At 53.6% G+C, this 17,131-nt stretch overlaps 2 protein-coding genes across 5 annotated transcripts; one reads left to right on the top strand and one right to left on the bottom strand.

Moving 5' to 3' along the window:
* Position 1: 1 nt before the first annotated feature.
* Positions 2 to 4,261, bottom strand: ZFPL1 (zinc finger protein like 1). Of its 4 annotated transcripts, none has more exons than XM_068554863.1 (8): positions 4,243 to 4,261; positions 3,546 to 3,655; positions 3,122 to 3,233; positions 1,717 to 1,910; positions 1,552 to 1,624; positions 1,331 to 1,477; positions 956 to 1,079; positions 2 to 462 (listed from the first exon to the last, which is right to left on the bottom strand). In XM_068554863.1, the coding sequence occupies exons 2-8, from the start codon at positions 3,645 to 3,647 to the stop codon at positions 276 to 278; spliced, it is 939 nt and encodes a 312-aa protein (XP_068410964.1). In that variant the 5' UTR covers positions 3,648 to 3,655; positions 4,243 to 4,261; the 3' UTR covers positions 2 to 275. The 4 variants fall into 4 exon arrangements, with proteins under 4 accessions (XP_068410964.1, XP_068410963.1, XP_068410962.1 ...); XM_068554862.1 differs by lacking the exon at positions 4,243 to 4,261 and adding an exon at positions 3,973 to 4,151; XM_068554861.1 differs by lacking the exon at positions 4,243 to 4,261 and adding an exon at positions 3,741 to 3,859.
* A 95-nt stretch (positions 4,262 to 4,356) lies between these two features.
* Positions 4,357 to 9,694, top strand: CDCA5 (cell division cycle associated 5). Its single transcript, XM_068555183.1, has 6 exons — positions 4,357 to 4,437; positions 4,658 to 4,752; positions 4,834 to 4,899; positions 4,986 to 5,021; positions 7,385 to 7,822; positions 8,015 to 9,694. The coding sequence occupies exons 1-6, from the start codon at positions 4,392 to 4,394 to the stop codon at positions 8,093 to 8,095; spliced, it is 762 nt and encodes a 253-aa protein (XP_068411284.1). The 5' UTR covers positions 4,357 to 4,391; the 3' UTR covers positions 8,096 to 9,694.
* Positions 9,695 to 17,131: the final 7,437 nt, after the last annotated feature.

The following is a 17,131-nucleotide window of genomic DNA, read 5'->3' as shown; positions in this document are numbered from 1 at the left end:
GTTTTAATAAAGTCTGTCATTTATTTCCACCTGTCAGCTCCTTTGGGGGAGGGAGAGGGAAAGCTGGAGACCCAGGAGGAGCAGGTCAAGACAAATGTTTAGTCTGCAGGAACCCCAGGCCTAGTCTGCAGCCACTCTGGTGGACTTGGCTTTGGGCCTGGGATCTTAGTGTCTCAGGCTTGAGGAAGAGCAGCAGAGACGGGCCCCCGGACCTCCTCCCCTACCCACCCTCAGGCCCCCCCAGCTCCTAGGCTGGCCCAGCCGTAAGCAGGGGCTCAGGAGGGACCCACACGGATGTGAGGGTTCATGAGCGGGTCCAGGTTGGGATCGCTGTCGGCCGCAGCCCGGCCCAGGCGAGACATGAGCACGAGGAGGGCCAGGAAGCCCAGCAGCCCCAGGAGCAGCAGCAGCCCAGCCCGCTGGAGCAGGGTCAGCGGCCGCTTACGAGACCCAGCCCGGCTCCTGGGGGGACGAGGGGGAAGTCAGGTCAGGCCTCCAGTCCCTGGCGGCCCCTGCAGCCGGGAGAGGAGCCCCAGCCGTGACGCTCGTCTTCCAGCCCCAGCGCCACCATCCCTGAGCCTGGTTTCCTCAAGGGTGGTCATCCCTGCGCCTGCCCACTACCAACCAGGCTGACTGTGCAGCTCAAACCAGCTGAGGCAACAACTGTGTTCTGAAACTGGAACGTGTCGGGCATAAGGAGAGTCACCAAGGTCGGGGGGTGTCAGAGCAGGAAGGGGCCTCAAAGAGCCCGAGTCCGAATCTCATACGTAGCGCGCAAGGGAACACCCTGAGGGGGGCAGACCCAAGCCCGGGCTTCGGTGCACAGCCCCCATACCAGGTCCCATTATTACCCAGAACAAGCCCCTTTTGTCATGAAATCGTCCTGCCAGGGTCTCTGGCTCTCACTTCCCCTCCTCCCCCTTCCTGGCATCCTGCCCCACCTGACCCCATGTACCTGAGCAGCTGGGCCAGCCAGCCCAGGGCAGGCCGGCGACGGTACTTGTCATCGTCACAATCCCCACGGAGGCCTGGCGCCCGGTCATCATCCCGCGTGTCATACACCTTCCTTGGGGCTGAGGCTGCAGGGGCAGAGCCACCGGCATCCACAGGCTCAGGAAAACGGGCCCATAGCGTGGTGGGGAGAGGGGAGGGCAGGAGATCTCGGCCCTTCTCAGCCTAACAGAGCATCTCGGAATTGTGGGGAGGTAACGTCTGTGATGGAGTGAGGAAGGGTCCCTGTGGGTGGGTGTCCAGACCCCCGAGCTCCCCCCACGCAAAGCACCCCACTCCCGTTCTCTCCTCCTCTGGCCTGGACAATTCCCCGGCTCACCGTGAGTCAAAGACTCGGGATTGCTCATGTGGATCACCGTGTGCTGCTCGGGTCGGCTCGGGGAAGCGGGGGGCCGGGGGACTTGGCTGTAGAAGGCTGGGGCAGCAGAAGCGCTGCCTATCTCCTCTTGTTTGGCGCTACCACTGGCTATGGGCAGGAAGAGAGCTGTCAGCAGAACAGGGAGGCAAGGGCCCCAATAGCAGGTGGAGACCACCACTTACCATTAAAGCTGGACCAGTCAGAGAAGTCCGAAGTGTTGAGGGGCTCAGGCTCTGGGCTCACCACCTCGTCAATCTGGAGGAAAGAACAGATGTCACCAGCCTGCCCAGTGCTGTCCCCACCCACCCACCTGGCCCAGGTGGGACCCAGGGGAGACAGGCTCTCACCAGAGGAAGACCCAGTCCTGCCCGGGCCCAGTTGACTGTGGCCAGCTTCTCTCTCAGTGCGGAGGCCACGGGGCCGGCCAGGTTGTTTGGAGGGAAGATGGGGCCACTGCAGCTGGGGCACTGGTAGCCAGCAGGTGCTGTGTTTCGGGGTAGCTGGGCAGCACGTTCATTGAGGCAGGCCCAGTGGAAGAGATCTGAGGGCCCATGAAGTAGTGGAGGAAAGATATGAAGAAGAAGACACTTAGGACCCCTAGCCCAGCAAGAGCCCCCAGCCTGCTGCAGAGATAACATGCACACATAAGTGTAAGCCCAGGGCCTTCTCCTGCCCATCCCCACCCCAAGTCCACTTCATCAGTATTCCCTAAGACTTTGGCCTTCCTGGCCACCACTATCTGACTAAGTCAAGGCAGATGCTACCAAACTTCCCAGCCCACTAGGGGGTGGGGGTGGGGGGGGGGTGGGGAGAAGATGCCACCGACCCTTTCCATGAGTCCTCTCTGGACTTGCACTCATCACAAGCTCACTGGGCTAACAGCTCATCAAGAACAGTTTCAGAAAAGGTTACTAGACATACACACAGGCACACGTATGGGTGTACACATCCATGGGCACAGATATACACGTGTTTATATACATGTAGTCAAACACAGGTGCCATCCCCTACATCCACACATACGGGCACACTAACTCTCACACATCTATACACTCACGTTTGCTAACACTCAAGCACCCTCACCCAGGAATTCTCCTGCAACCCCACAACACACCTGTGCTTATATGTTCACATACAACAGTTACCCATTCATTCACCCATAGTACTAATGAATACGCTAAAACTTACGTAAAGACACAATGCACGTTCAATTCATGCACATATAAACACACTCACAGTGAGAAACACATAGATGGAGCGCACTCTTTTACACTAGTTCCTTCAAAAAGTGGAGCTAAGGCTCTTAACACCAGAGTCAGGTCAAGGTCATGACACATGCCCCTGCTGACTTCTTTTAGCTGACCTTACTGTGAGGAATGCAGTTCCTCTCTGTTTAATCTTGGAATCAGAAATGGATCCTGAATGTCTGAAAGCCCCATGCTTTCAGCTCACTGCTGGTATGCTACCGCTCACAGCTACAACCACACCCACAAGTTTGACTGGCTCTCGCTCAACCCTAGAGATTGGCAGGGAAGAAGCTAGGAGCTTTAATTTTTAGGGAAAAACACTAAGGCCTCGAAAGGGGAAATGACTTGCCTGAGCTCACACAGCAGGTAAGTAACCTAGCTGGACCAGAATCTGGGGCTCCAGCCTCCCAGGCTTGAGAGGTCACTGTCCTGCTGCTTGGGGAGTGCCTGGAAACTGGTCACGCTGGGCCTGTCCTGATCCCCCCATAAGGTGCCCAGGCCTCACCATAACAGACCAGGCGGGTCGTCTCCCGGGCGGCCAGGGGTATGTTGCAGAGGCGGCAATTGGGGTTGTAATCGCTATCTTGGAGCCACTGCAGGTAGGACTGGACGATGCACTGAAGTGGGAGAAAGAGGTCACAACTGGAGCAAGAACTCCACAGCCCATCTCCCCAAAGCCCAGATGCCTTTTTTTCTCTCATCACAGAGGAGATTGATCCTTCTGTTTGACCAATCAATAAACATTTATTGAGCACACACCGTGTGCCAGACTCTGACTTAAGCACTGGGGATACAACAGTGAACAAAATAAACTAAGTCCTTGTCCTTGTGGAGCTTCCATTCTAGGGCCAGGCCCTCCATGGATTTGGAGGAAGTCAATACTACCTGCCCAGCTAGTGCCCTGCTCAGCCGCTCCCCTGAACACCCACCTTGGCGTGATTGGCTACCAGGCAGTGCTCGCAGACGTTGACCCGGTGTTCGAAGCAGAATAGGTTGGTCACCTTCCTCTTGGGGCACTTGCAAAGCCCCATAGTCGACCCTGAGGAAGGGGTCTGAGTTGGCAGGGAGCCAGGTTCTGGTGGCCGCCGCAACGCACTCACCAGCCCAGTTGTTTCCACTCTTACCTGCCCTAGACACCTCTCGTACTCGCCCCAACCCCAAACTCCTGCCCACCGTCCCTCTCAATTCCGGCCACGCCCCCTGCATAAATCCCGCCTCCGGAGACCCCAGATTCCTCCCGCATCCCAACCCTGGCCAGGCCCCTCCATCAGTCTCTCCGACACCACCGGCCCCGCCCCCAGGGGCCCCTCCCGAGCCCCACCCCCTCCAAGCCCCGCCCCCACCTTCCCCACAGACCCCACTCTCTGTGTTACTAATCGGCTGCGGCACCCGTCCCCACGGGCGCGAGCGCCGGTCCGAGGCGCGAAAGGTCACACAGCACTCAGCCGAGTTCTCGCTCAGCTCCCTCCAGCTCAGAACCCTCCGATTATCCCTCCACTGCCACGTCTCTTCCGGGTGCGGCGCGCGCTGATGACACTGCGCGCCTCTGGCCCCGCCCCTGCAGACGCTTGACGTAGAGGCGGGTGGAAAAGGGGTGACCAGAGCTCCGCGGCCCTCCCGCCTTACGTCACTTCCGCTTCCTCCCGGGTGAGGCGGGTAATTCGAACGTTTGCACTTCGCGTTGGCGCGAGCCCTGGCGGCGGCGGCGGCGGCGGCGGCGGCGGCGGCGGCGGCGGCGGCGGCGGCGGCAGTAGATATCGAGACCAAGGCTAGACATGTCTGAGAGGCGAACCCGGTCCGGAGGGGCCGCCCAGTGCTCCGGTGAGCGGAGGGCGCGCGGGAGAGATGGGGCTGAGCCGTTTGTGGGACGCAGTTCCGTGAGGAAGGCCCTCCCTCCGCCGCCCTAGGAGGCTCGTCCCCCGCCCGAGAAGGCGCCCCCAAGGGGCCTGTTTGGGAACCTTCTCTCGCTCTCTTCAGCACCTGTTCTCTAGACTCTGGGGTCTAGAGTCCTCTCCTACCTGCTAAATTTTTCTCTTTCCAGGGCCCAGCGCCCCAACTCCCACTCAGTCTCTGCGGAGGTCCCAGCGGAAATCAGGCTCTGATCTCCCAAGCATCCTCCCGGAAATCTGGCCTAAGGTGAGCCCCGGGTTCCTCAGTTCCTCCTGCCCCGGAGGCCCCTGGGCTAATGTAGAGCTCAAGTTCACCCCTCTTCTCCAGGCACCCCAGGAGGCTCCAGTCAGAAAGCCCATCGTCTTGAAGAAGATCGTGGCCCACACTGTAGAGGTGAGGGCAGAGAGAGGGATTGTAGGTGGGGAGCCAGAATTGGGATCAGCTAGTGTTGATGTGATCAACTAGTGTTGTCTCCACAGATCCCGTCTGTTCACTCGCCTCGAAGGAGCCCCCGGGTAAGTTCATTTTCATTTTCTTAGTTAAGGGGAATCCAGGACAGACAGTCTAGAGCTGGGGCGGAATATAATGGCTGCTCACGTCTGCCCAGGGAGCTATTTGCTGTATTTTGAAACAATTTGCCTTTGGACACCTACACGTATCACCAGTCTTGCTTACTTCCTGCACACTTGGTGCGTTTAGCTATTGATGCCCTGTATTCTCTACCATTTTCCTTTAAAAGTTGAGCTGTGTCTTAACTACTTTCTTCTTCCTCGTCTGTTGTTCTCAGTGTAGTATGATGTCCTTAACTGTTTTAGCAGAAGTTATTGTTAAGGATGTCTCATTAAAAGAAGATCTGTACCTGAAGGTATAATGAATGAGAAATACCAACTGCCTTTGAGTGGCTCACGGGGCTTACAGTCAAGTGGGGAGAAAGACAAATAAGTGATAACACAGTGTGCTGAGGACCGCAATAAAGAAAGTACTAGATGCTGTAAAGGCACCTAACCCAGACCAGGTAGCTCAGGGAATGTTTCACAGAAGAAGTGTTTAAACTGAGTCTTTGAAGACAAGTTAGGAGTGTTCTAGGCAATGGAAGCTGTGTTTGCAGATGCCTGGAGTCCACAAGGAAAAGCATGAGGTTTGGGGAACAGCAGCTTTGGTGTGTCTGCCCCAGACCTTGTCAGGGGAGGGAGTGTGCCAAGCCAGAGCAGATCCTGATGAGGCATGAGGATGAGCTTCGACTTCATCCTTTGTTCTGTGGGCAGCTTTGGAGAGTCTTAAGGTAGTGACTGAGGCAGGCTTGGGTGTTTTAGAAAGATCTCTTTAGGGTCTGGGTGGAGAATGGATTGCAGAAAGCCTTCTGGGGACCCCCAGACCAGGTGGGCAGGCATGAAAGGAATCCCGAAGTGAGACGGTGGGAGCCTGAAGTTAGGTAAGGGCAGAGTGCTCCTCCTTCCCCTGGCTCACCGCGTGACCACCCCATCACACAGGACTCAGCTCACAGGACACTTCCTCCCCGAAGCCTTCCTGATGTATTCCTCCATAGGCTTTATGAATAGCCGAGAGTATTTTGTTTGCATGTTTGTTGTCTTAGGGGCAGGGACTTCTGTCTCCCCTGTGGTGGCCACTCTTTCTTGTTGGTTGAATGATAGATTCATGAGATACTGAACAAAGAATGCGCCAGGACTTCGATGACTGCTTGGCTGTAGGGATTGAAGAAGAAGTCGTCTGGGTGACTCCCATTTTGTTCAGCATCCCTTTTACTAAGACTCATGGGGCAGATTCCCCAGAATCTGTAGCCAGGAAATGTCTCTCTTGATAATCAATATAATTCTATTAAACCACAAGGGTCCCTAAATTTGTCTTGTTTCTCACCTTGTCTTGGCTGTCACAAAGCTCAGTGTCAAGTTTTGTGAAAGTTAATTCAGTGATTATTTATGGAACACCGGCTCCACGCAGGGCTCTGCTGCAGGTGTTGGGCACAGGCAAGGTCGACCAGACAGATGAAGACGCTCACACGTGACGCGCACATTCTAGTTGGCGTCACAGTCACCCAGCGAACAGCCACAAGCAGATAGTGAGGCTCACTGTGCGGGAAAGAGGTCACTGTGACAGAGGGTGACTAGCAGAGGTCAGGAGGGGCTGGTCTCCCTGAGGAGGCAGCATTTCAGCCGAGATTGGAACTATGAGAAGCCAGTGTGTGAACCTCTTAATACACATGTCAGATTAAGTGCTTTCCTGTTCAGAACCTTGCCATGGCTCCCTGGGTCTCGGAGCAAGGGTCTCCATGGGTCTCCCCTGACAGTGGCCTGCAAAATGCCCTGTAACACCCCCATTACCTCTCGAACCCCATGCTCAGTTCCTCGCCTCACTCCCTCTCACTTCAGCCACACTAGCCCTGTTGTTCCTTGACCCTGACTGGCACACTTTCACCTCAGGACTTTTGCACCTTCTGTTCTCTCTGCCTAGAACATTTCTCCTCCAGATGACTTACTCCCTCATCTCCTTCAAGTCATAGCTCAAATGCTGCCTCAGTGAGGCCTACACTGACCTACACCTACTTAAAACTCCAAACCCCTCCCCCACCCAGTATGCTCAATCCTGTTGTTTTTTTCCAAAGTGCTTAGCATGAGACATGATTCTCCCTATCCTCTATTTCCCCACCAGAGTGGAAGCACTGTGGAGACGGGGGTCTTCTTTGTTTTCTTCCCTGCTGTACTGCCGGTGCCTGGCAGGTGACCAATAAGGACGTATTGACTGGATGGACATTTTAGGTCCTGTGGGTCTTTCTTTCTGCCCTAAATCTCCTTGGGCCTTTCTTGAAGTAAGTAACACAGCCAAGTAACAGGGAGGCGTTCTCTCTTCTGTCCGGGTACAGATCGCTGTTTTTTTGGAGAAAGAAAACAACCCTCCTAGCAAGGAGCCTACTCGGGAGGACCTCTTCCAGACATGCAGTGTCCCTGTCACCTCCGCCTCCACTCCTGTGCTGTGCTCCCTGAATGTTGAGTCCGACTCCGGGGAAGGAGACCTGGACGCTAGAGACTTGGAAATGTCAAAAAAAGTCAGGCGATCCTACAGCCGCCTGGAGACTCTTGGCTCTGCCTCCACCTCCACCCCAGGCCGCCGGTCCTGCTTTGGCTTTGAGGGGCTGCTGGCGACAGAAGACTTGGCTGGAGTCTCACCTGTGGTGGGTTCAAAGTTAACTGAGGTCCCCAGGGTCCCTGTGAAGCCCTGGGCCCCAGACACAACTCTCCCTGGAATCTCTCCCCCGGCCGTGAAAGAAAAACGAAAGAAGAGGAAGGTGCCGGAGATCTTGGTGAGTGAGGGGCAGGGGGCCTTCCTCTGCCATCACGCCAGACACACGGGGAGACGCACTGGGACACGTGCAGGGCCGGGGCTCGGCCCTGGCTGTCACGGGAGAAAGGCGGCGCCTGCAGGGTATGGGTGGAAATGCTCCAGCCAACGTGCCCGCTTCTCCACTCACCTGCCCCCATTTCTCTTCCCCCAGAAATCGGAGCTGGATGAGTGGGCCGCGGCCATGAATGCTGAGTTTGAAGCTGCTGAGCAGTTTGATCTCCTGGTTGAATGAGATGAAGTGGGGGTGTCCCTGGCCAGACTCCCCTTTTCCCCCTGTACATAGTCCCCTCTCCCTGTGGAGAAGACACTTGGGGTCCCCTCCCCTGGTCTTGTTACCTGTGCACGCGCTGTTGCTGCACATGAGGCCTGTCCTCTGAGGGCTGGCACAGCGGCAGCATCCGTTTCAGCTTGAGGAAACGGGGCCCGCCTGGCCCAGCCCCGCACTGGTGTCCTGTCTGTAGTCAGTCACCTACCATCCTTTCCCCACTACGTCCCAGAGTATCCCAGCCAGTTTCCAGTCGGGCCTCAGACTAGGGAGTAGGAATCACTGGCCCAGCCAGAAGAGGTTAAAGGGCTGGGGGCTGGGGGTGAGAGAGAGCACCTCTGCTCTTGTGGGGAAATGTGGCCGCTCTGCAGCAGCCCCAGCAGAGATGGATGCCGAGGGCCACAGCCAGCCTCGGGCTTTCTCTACTGAGTTGCCTCTGCTGGGGCTTGGTTCCCAGCCATGAGCGCATCTAGGTAACGAGGCTTGGGTTTCCTCTTAGATTCTGTAGATGGTCCGGGAGGACTGTCGCCATGGATTGGAGACAATTCTATCTGTGAGGAAGAGGCAGAATATTCAGCCTATAGTCTTAAGTTTTGAAGGAGGGAGGGAAGCCTTGGTTGGGTCTCAGATCGTAAATGTCTGCTGCACAGAAGCTGTGTTTTATAGTTCCGTGTGCTGTTGCTGAGATGTTCGGTTAAATGCAGGCTGATGGAGCAGTGGCTGCTTGGGGAGAGGAGGTGTCCCCAGACCCCCCAGAACCTGAGGCTCAGGGCATCTGGGCTGATAACTGCAGAGGGCAGGAAGGGGCCCATGGCAGGAGGCGCCCCCTCTTATCACTCATACCTGTTTTATACAAAACAAAGTGTACAGCGTCTACTTAGCTCTAGAAGAAGAACTTAGGAGTTGAATGGTCCTGGTGACATTAGCATTTCGTAAAGTTCTAGGAAGCTTTTCTCATGTGCCAGAAAGGGGCCAGGGTTGATAGCAGTTTTAACTTTCAGCTTCCTTAGTGTGCTCTCACAGGAGGACACTGCCTGAGGTAGGTGCTAGGAGTTGAACTAGGGGGAGGGTGGGGTCATCTCATTGTCTCTGGGGATCCCCACTCCCCTAGCCCCTGTTTCTCTTTTCTCAATATTGTTAAAAGGTGAGCTTTCAAAGGCTGCCCAACCACAACTTCCGCCATAGCCCAGGCCTTTGTGCCTTTTGATGTTTACAGGTTCACGGAAGTAGGGGATAAGAGGAGTGTGGAGAGGCTAGTGGACAGCAGAGAATATCAGGGAAGATGAGCGCTTGCTTGGTTAGGGTCCTGAAATGGCACAGGCCTGGTGGGTGCTAGTTAAACTCTTTGCAAGGCCTAGGAGTCCTGAAGAGTCTTGTCCTCGCTGGCTGGCGGGACAACTCCTGGGAAATGTCTTAGTCCTGCAGAATCGGGAGTAGCCAAATGATGTTGAGTTGATGTCATGACTGCAAACTTCTCTCTGTCCCTGAAAAAGTAAGAATGGAGTTTAAGGAAAAACTGGGGTTTGTTTTTTAAAGAAAACAACAATTAAAGAGTTTCTGCCTGTTCATAGACTGTTTCTTTTGTTGGGTCAAAGGCAGAGCTGAAGGTGTGGGGCCCAGGAAGCCATGCCTTCTTTGGGCTGTGTCACCAGGGTTGTCCCTTTGTATGGGGGGCCGCCAGCCTGGCCTCCAGTAGCCTGTGGTAGATCACTCCCACCCCCACCCCACCCCCAGGTCTGTTTTTTCTGTCCAGTCACTCACCCACTCCTCTAAGAAGGGGAGCCCCGTACCCTCCTGTCCCAGGAGGAAAGAAGTCGGTCTGGGGTGAGGCTGCTAAGAGCTTCGCTTAGTGCCTGGGAACCAACCCGCCAGCCCACCCCGAGTCCGGCTCTTATTCCCCGCCCCCTCTCCCTGACAGACTCCCGTGAAGGAGCCAGTTCCTCACACACTGGCCCAACTGGGGTGCTCTACAGCAGTGGGTGCGGAACCCCCTGGGGAGCTAGTCAAAGGTGCGAGTCCCAGGAATTACCGCACTCGGCCAGAGGAGGCCCAGGGACATATGTGCACCTTGATGCAGGTGTCACAACCACTGTCCTTCCCCTCATCCTTCCTACGCTTGTCCTTGCCTCCTAGTCCTTAGAACAAATTAAAGCCTTTAAATTCTTTAATTCTCCCTAAACCTCCCCACTTCTACCTCCTTCCCTTACCCAGAGGAGAGCAGGCTTCTCTTTTCAAGGCCAAGCTTCGCATTTTGGCTTTTGATCCAATTCCCTCATCTCTGAGACCTTGTTCCTCTTTCTCCTACAAGTCTTAAACAGGCTTATGTTCATTTTATTGTTAAAAACAACCACCCTAATCCTAACCAAAAAGTTTTGTCCAGCATCTGTTTTCAGCTACTATTATGCCTTTCAAGGTTAAGCTCCTTGAAAAATGTTCAAAAGTTGCTTTCTGCTTCTGTTTCATTTACTTTGGGTGCCCTCATCACTCCATTTACTGCTTGGGCAGAAGTAACCAGTGACCCCCTAATGCCCAGTGCTAAAGACTCGGGCCTCTGTAGCCTTGGCGGAGAACACCTTCTTGGGGCCATGGCACTGCTGGCCCCTCTTCCTTGGATTCCCCTGAAATATCAGGACACCCAGGTCCAGTCCTGGACCCTCTTTCCAATCTGCTTGCTCTCTCTGGGCCGCCTCCTTGCTCAAGACTTGCTAGTCTATCTCCAAACCATACCTCTCTCCTGGGCTTCAAACTGGAATCTAGAACTGTCTTCTAAAACTATCTCAAAAGATGTTAAAAAAACAAACAAACAAAAAATTGTATCTCAACTCAGAAGTCATCGCAAATTCAGCTCATCCACCAGCTTGCCTTTTCCTGTGCTCCCCCTGATGTTAGCAACACCACCAGCTGACCTGAGTCGCACAAGCCAGGAAACTGGGGGGCCTCTGCAGCTCTACCCTCTCCTTTACCCCATCCCATCAGCCCCACTCTCAACATCCCTCCATCCCCATGGCCACTGGACAGTTGCTCTGGCCTAGTGGGTTTTCTTCCCTTTACTCTCACCTCTCCAAACTGTCCACACTGCGGCCAGAATGAGTTTTCTAGGAGACAAAAATATGATGCTGTTTCTCCCCTACTTAAAACCCTTTGATACAATTCATTTCTGGGTACGATACCCAAAAGAATTGAAAGCAGGGTCTTAAGATGTTTGTACACCCGTGTTCATAGCAGCATTATTTACAATTGCCAAAAGGTGGAATTAACACAAATATCCATCAATGGATGAATGGATAAACAAAATGCAATATAGAGGTACAATAGAATATTCAGCCTTCAAAAGGAATGATGTTCTGCCACGTGCTACAACATGGATGAACCTTGAAAACATGCTAAGTGAAATGAGACACAAAAGGCCAAATATTGTATGACTCCATTTATATGAGATACCTAAAACAGTCAAATTCATAAAGACAGAAAGTAGGATGGTAGGTGCCAGGGACTGGGGCAGGGGGGAATGGGGAGTTCTTGTTTAACAGGGACAGAGTTTCACTTTGGGAAGATGAAAAAGTTCTGGAGGTGGATGATGGTGATGGTTGCACAGCAATGCGAGTGTGCTTAATGCTACTGAGCTGTACACTTAAAATGCTTAAAATAGTAAATTTTATGTACTTTGCCGCAATAAATTAAAAAAAAAAAACAACCCTTTGGTGACTTTGCATTGTCCATGCAGTCATGTAATGGATGGTTATTGGGTTTTGGCTGCCCAGTCTCAACCTCTACAAATGCGCTGACTGCAAGACGCCACTTCCCTCCATGGGCATGAAGAGGCCAGACACTTGCTCCCCCTGATCCCAGCAACCAGGACATAGGCATCTCACCTGAGCTCAGCCAATCAGATTTTTCATGAGGACCTGGAACGAGGACCAGGAAGACAGGGAAGGATAATTGAGGATTCAGCGAGGTGGTGGCCTCACGTGTCCAGCGGCAGCCCTGGGCCTCCGCCGTCCAGTGTGGAGGTGGCAGAACACTACAGTTGGCTCCTATGGCAGGGTCCTCACGTGGTCCTGGCAGCCAGCATCCCATACTTCCTGCCCTTTGAGTCTGTTCTATGAGTTCCGCGACTCCCTAGTGTCCTTCCAATAAAGTCCTTTTTTGCTCAAATTAACCAATGTTGTTTTCTCTTGTTTGCAACCCAGAGCCCTGTTGCTCCAGACTGCTTGGCAGGGCTCATGAGGACTCCAGGGTGAGGCTGGTGGCCACGTCTCCAGTCTAAGGCCCACAGAACCAGTGCAGACCCTGAGCTGCTGTAAGGTCCTCGCCTCCCAGCCTTTGCTCAGACTGCTGTCTGCCTCACCTACTCTTCCCAATCCTGTCTCACCTGCTGAGTCCTGACTTGATTAGGTTTGGCTTTGGCTCAAGCGTCACCTCTGCTCAGTCTTTCCTACCTGCCTGTCCCTTCTGCAGTGACAGCATGATGGGTAACAGCACAGATTCCAGAGTTCAATGGAGTTTGGATCCTGGCGCTGCCAGTTTCTAGATGTGAGACCCCAGACAATTTAATTAATTTCTCTCTGCCTCAGTTTCCTTATCTGTAAAATGGGAACAATAATAGTACAGGTTTCCCCGCTATCTGAAAGTAGAGCATTCCTGTGAACCTTTTGTAAGCCGAAATGGCGTAAGCAAAGACGCAATTTACCTTAGGTCACAACAGCTTGCTATCGGATACACAAAATAAATCGAGGTTAAAGCACAGATGTTCACAATGCTGAGATGTCAAGTGCAGTTCCCGGTGGAAGAGCTTGGCGGGGCCACTCTGGCTGCTCAGGGTGTGAGCTGCCTCTGTACTGGCACGCTGCAAAACTGATGCTGGATGCTATTTTCGCTTTTTTCCTAAAAATGAAAATTGTCTTCAGATTTCTTTCGATTAGCAAAAACAGGTGCTAATGTTAGGTCTTTTGTAAAAGTGACTGGCATAAAGTGAACTTTGGAAAAGTGGGGGATACCTGTCCCCACCTCATGGGGTTTCGGTGAGAGAGGGAACGATACAGGTAAAGTGCTTAGTACGTGATACGTGCTCAGTGGACAGTAGTTGTTTTCAGGGAAACCTGACCACTCCCTCCTTTCTAGCTCCCAGACCTCTCTCACAGCTCCTGTAAGCTTGAGTCTGTCTGTTGGGCACACACATTTACACGGTAGTCTTAGCTCCGAGGGTGGAGGCAGAATTGTATTTGTCTCTGTCCCCCCAGCATCCGGGCGCGTCATGGATGAATAGGGATGGTGGTTTCCCTCCAGCCTGGTCCACAGCAGCTCACACCCTCCTGTAGGAGCTGGGGGCTGAGAGCTTCTGGGTGCCCTGGAGGAGAGAGAGGTGCAGGTGGAGTCAGGAGCAGTGGCCCCTGGGTGGCCTGCGCTCGGGTATGGGGCCTCTGCCTCCCCCAGCATGAATCCTGGCTCCAGCCCCAGGGCTCACACTAACCCCCATGGCCCTGGGAGTGGGCTGCACCCTCCCTCTTCCACAGGACAGCTCCCTACCCAGCCCATGGCCCTCACCTCCTCACCCTGAGTCCTGAGCCTCTGCAACCGCCAACCTTCAGGTGAGGCCTTGGCCCAAGGCCCGGGTGGTCCTCCCAACATATGGGCTTCAAGCAGGCTGCCTTCCCCTCAAGTATTTCCATCTCCTGGCTGGCAAGTTGTCAAACTCTCTGACAGCCATCAGGTTGAGACTCGGGTAGCCCTGGGTCTGAACCCTGGCTTTGAGTCTTCTGAGATTATAGGCAAGTCACTTAGCTTCTTCAAGCCTCACTTTTCTCTTATGAAAAGTGGGGCTAATTTTCTTTCTTTCTTTCTTTCGTTTTGGCTGCATTGGGTCTTCCTTGTGGTGCGTGGGCTTCTCATTGCGGTGGCTTCTCTTGTTCCAGAGCACGGGCCCTAGGCGCGTGGGCTTCAGTAGTTGTGGCGCGTGGGCTCAGTAGTTGTGGCTCGCAGGCTCTAGAACGCAGGCTCAGCAGCTGTGGCGCACGGGATTAGTTGCTCCGCGGCATGTGGGATCTTCCTGGACAAGGGATCAAACCCATGTCCCCTGCATTGACAGGTGGATTCTTAATCACTGCGCCACCAGGGAAGTCCCAAGTGGGGCTAATTCTACCTCTATTACAGAATTGCTCTGGGGATTGTTTTCCAGGTTGGTGGTCACATGCATAGCACCTGGTAGAGTGTAATAACTGACTGCTAGTATTCTTGTACTCAGTCCATGACTGACTCCTTAAAGGAGGAAATTCCTTTTTGTATCCTCCCCACATTCAGAGCAGGGCCTTGAACAAAATCAGGGCTCTGTAAATATTTGTGGAGTTGAATACCCATTTTACAGGCTAGGAAACTGAGCCTGAGTGTCTGGGGCTGCCCCACCTTTGAACGGCAGAGCAGGACTTGAACCCGGGTTTATGGATTTTCAGCTCCGAGCTGTCTTCTCTCTAAATCTGAATTAAGCACCTGTCTGAGCTTGGCCAGTGGGACCCTGAGGGGGCACCAAGGGAACCCCAGGCATTCTCTGGGGAAGAGCTCCATGGACTGCGGGGAGAGAGCTTGCGTACAGTCAGCTGGTAGACAGCCAGGCTGAAGGCCGGTGGGGGCACAGAGGGAAGTCAAAGAACTAGTGACCCTCGACTCCCTATCTTATTACAACTTCCTGTATCTCTAATTGTTCAGATACACACCTAGATCTCCAGTCATCCGCCTCTCCAATCCTTCCTGGTTACTAACTGGTAACCAGGAAGCTGTTCGTGCCTCCCAGTTTCCTCTGATGGGTACCAACAGGTGGGCATGGTGTTAGAGTTGCCAGATGTAACAAATAAAAATATACAGGACGCCTGGTTAAATTTGAATGTCAGATAAACGATGAATTTTCGTTTAGCATAAGCAAAACTCCGATAAACAAGGAGTAATTTTGCAGTACAAGTGCGTGCCATGCGATGTTTGGGACATGATCATACTAAAATAAATCTCACTGTTCATATGGCACTCAGATTTAACCAGGCATCCTGTATTTTATTTGGCAACCCTGTGTGGTGCATTGGTACGTAGCACGTACAGACCATGCTCGCCATCCCTGGTACTAACACAGTGTAGACACTTGTCATGGGCAGCAGTTGTGCGTGCCCCTCTCCTTCACCCCCAGGGCCCTGGGCTTCCGCCCCCAGGGTCTCCTCCTCCCATCCATCCTCTCAGCTACGGCCCAAACAACCCACACAGACAAACACTCAAAGGCCTCCCATGCCTCCTTGTCACCTGGGGGGCCACAGCCCAGGCCTGCTCACCCTGGGAGTTAGCGGGAGCACCCCATGCCTGGACGCACCATGCCTGTTGGCACCGTCCTGCCCAAACCATTCCCTCTTCTGACTTGCCCTTCTTCCTTCTCCGGCCAAGATACCGACTCGACTCGTAGATCAAGCAGATCAAAGACTCCCTCGGTGGAGCCTTTCTGGTGCTCCTAAGCCAAGTGGCTCCCTCCTCTCTTGGTCAAGGTTTTCTGTACAGGCCTCTGGATGGCACATGTCCTTGCCCTGTGGTCACCTAGGAGCCTGGGCCACCCCTTCATCCCTGGGGGCTTCTCCTGGGCAGAACCGGGTCACAATCATCTATCAGTGTGTTCTCAGGGCCCAGCCCGAGTCTTGTCCCACAGACAGTGGTTGGTCCACCAATGTTTACTGGGGACCATTAACTTCAGAGTGGATTGTATTCTATCATGTTCATAAGTCATCGTTTACTTCACTTTTCTTACATTTGGGCCCTTTAGGCAGGTTCCAGTTTTTCTTCATGGTGTAAATCGGCTACCGTGGACCTCCATGTGAATTATTTTTATTTCCTTTGGAGTTGTTTCTTTAGGCCTAGTTTCCAAAGCAAAGTTACCAGGGCAAGGGTCTGGCTAGTTTTGTAGATCTTGTACGTTGCCGGCATCCCTTTGGGAAAGATCAAACCCGGTGGCAGAGCTCCCTGCTTCCAAGAATCGGTCTACCCTGAGGCACAGCGAGTCCCCAGGGTAACAGGCCCTCTGCGGGCACTGCCAGCCAATGAGATTCTGTTTACATCACATGCACAGGACTGTGGTATTTCAGGCGCCATCTGGAAAGGTTCGACGTAATGCAGAGAGCACATGGCATAGAATTCCTGCCACAACCCACAGGACCTTCCGAAGCCCAGGTGGAGCTCAGTGTAAAGAAAGACGCGTCTGAGGTCACTATTTGTTCTCCAATTGGATTGTCCTTCACCTTTTGGCCAGCAAGTGTACAAGATTCTGAAAAATTGGAGAGCGAAAAATGGTGACGATTCCATTTGTTGACTTAACGGCTTTCTGTGACTTGGGGAGAAGCTGCTATTTCAAGCCTGCTTGGTGGGACATCTTACACCACCTCGTGGAGACAGAAGCATCCTCAGGCTCAGCCCAGCTCTGGCTCCACCACGGATCTAAGGGGGTCCCGGGGGAGGTGCCATCTTTGCTCAGCAGAGAAAAGAGTGGACCAGGTTCAGACTGCCAAGGCAGGAGGGAATGGGAGGGGGGGAACAGTGTGGGTGAGAGCACGGTGGTGGGGACATTTGGGGTGGTGTTGGGAAGGGAAGCTCCTGGCCACGTCTGAGCAGAGGCTTGTTCAAGGACGGTGGAATAGTAGGTGGGTTACAAACAAGGGTGTCCATAGTTCAGGGTCTTGAATGCCACACTATTTGCTTCTCAATGCCCAACTGGTAGATGATTTCTGCAGCAAAAATGGGAGGGAGTCCCCACTTTCCTATAAGCTTCTATAGGATCCCTTTAAATAGTGCCATTCTATCCCCCACCCCCTACCCTGACACCTTGCATTTGCAGAAATTCATTTTACAAAATACTGTTAACATGTAGCTTTAGTAGGGTTGCCAGATAAGACACAGGACACCCCAGGGAATTCGCTGGTGGTCCAGTGGTTAGGACTGGACGCTTTCACTGCCAAGGGCCTGGGTTCAGTCCCTGGTCAGGGAAAT

This window comes from Eschrichtius robustus, chromosome 11 (genome assembly GCF_028021215.1).
Source record: "Eschrichtius robustus isolate mEscRob2 chromosome 11, mEscRob2.pri, whole genome shotgun sequence".
NCBI classification, from domain to species: domain Eukaryota; kingdom Metazoa; phylum Chordata; class Mammalia; order Artiodactyla; family Eschrichtiidae; genus Eschrichtius; species Eschrichtius robustus.
This window is presented reverse-complemented; position numbering and strand designations above follow the sequence as displayed.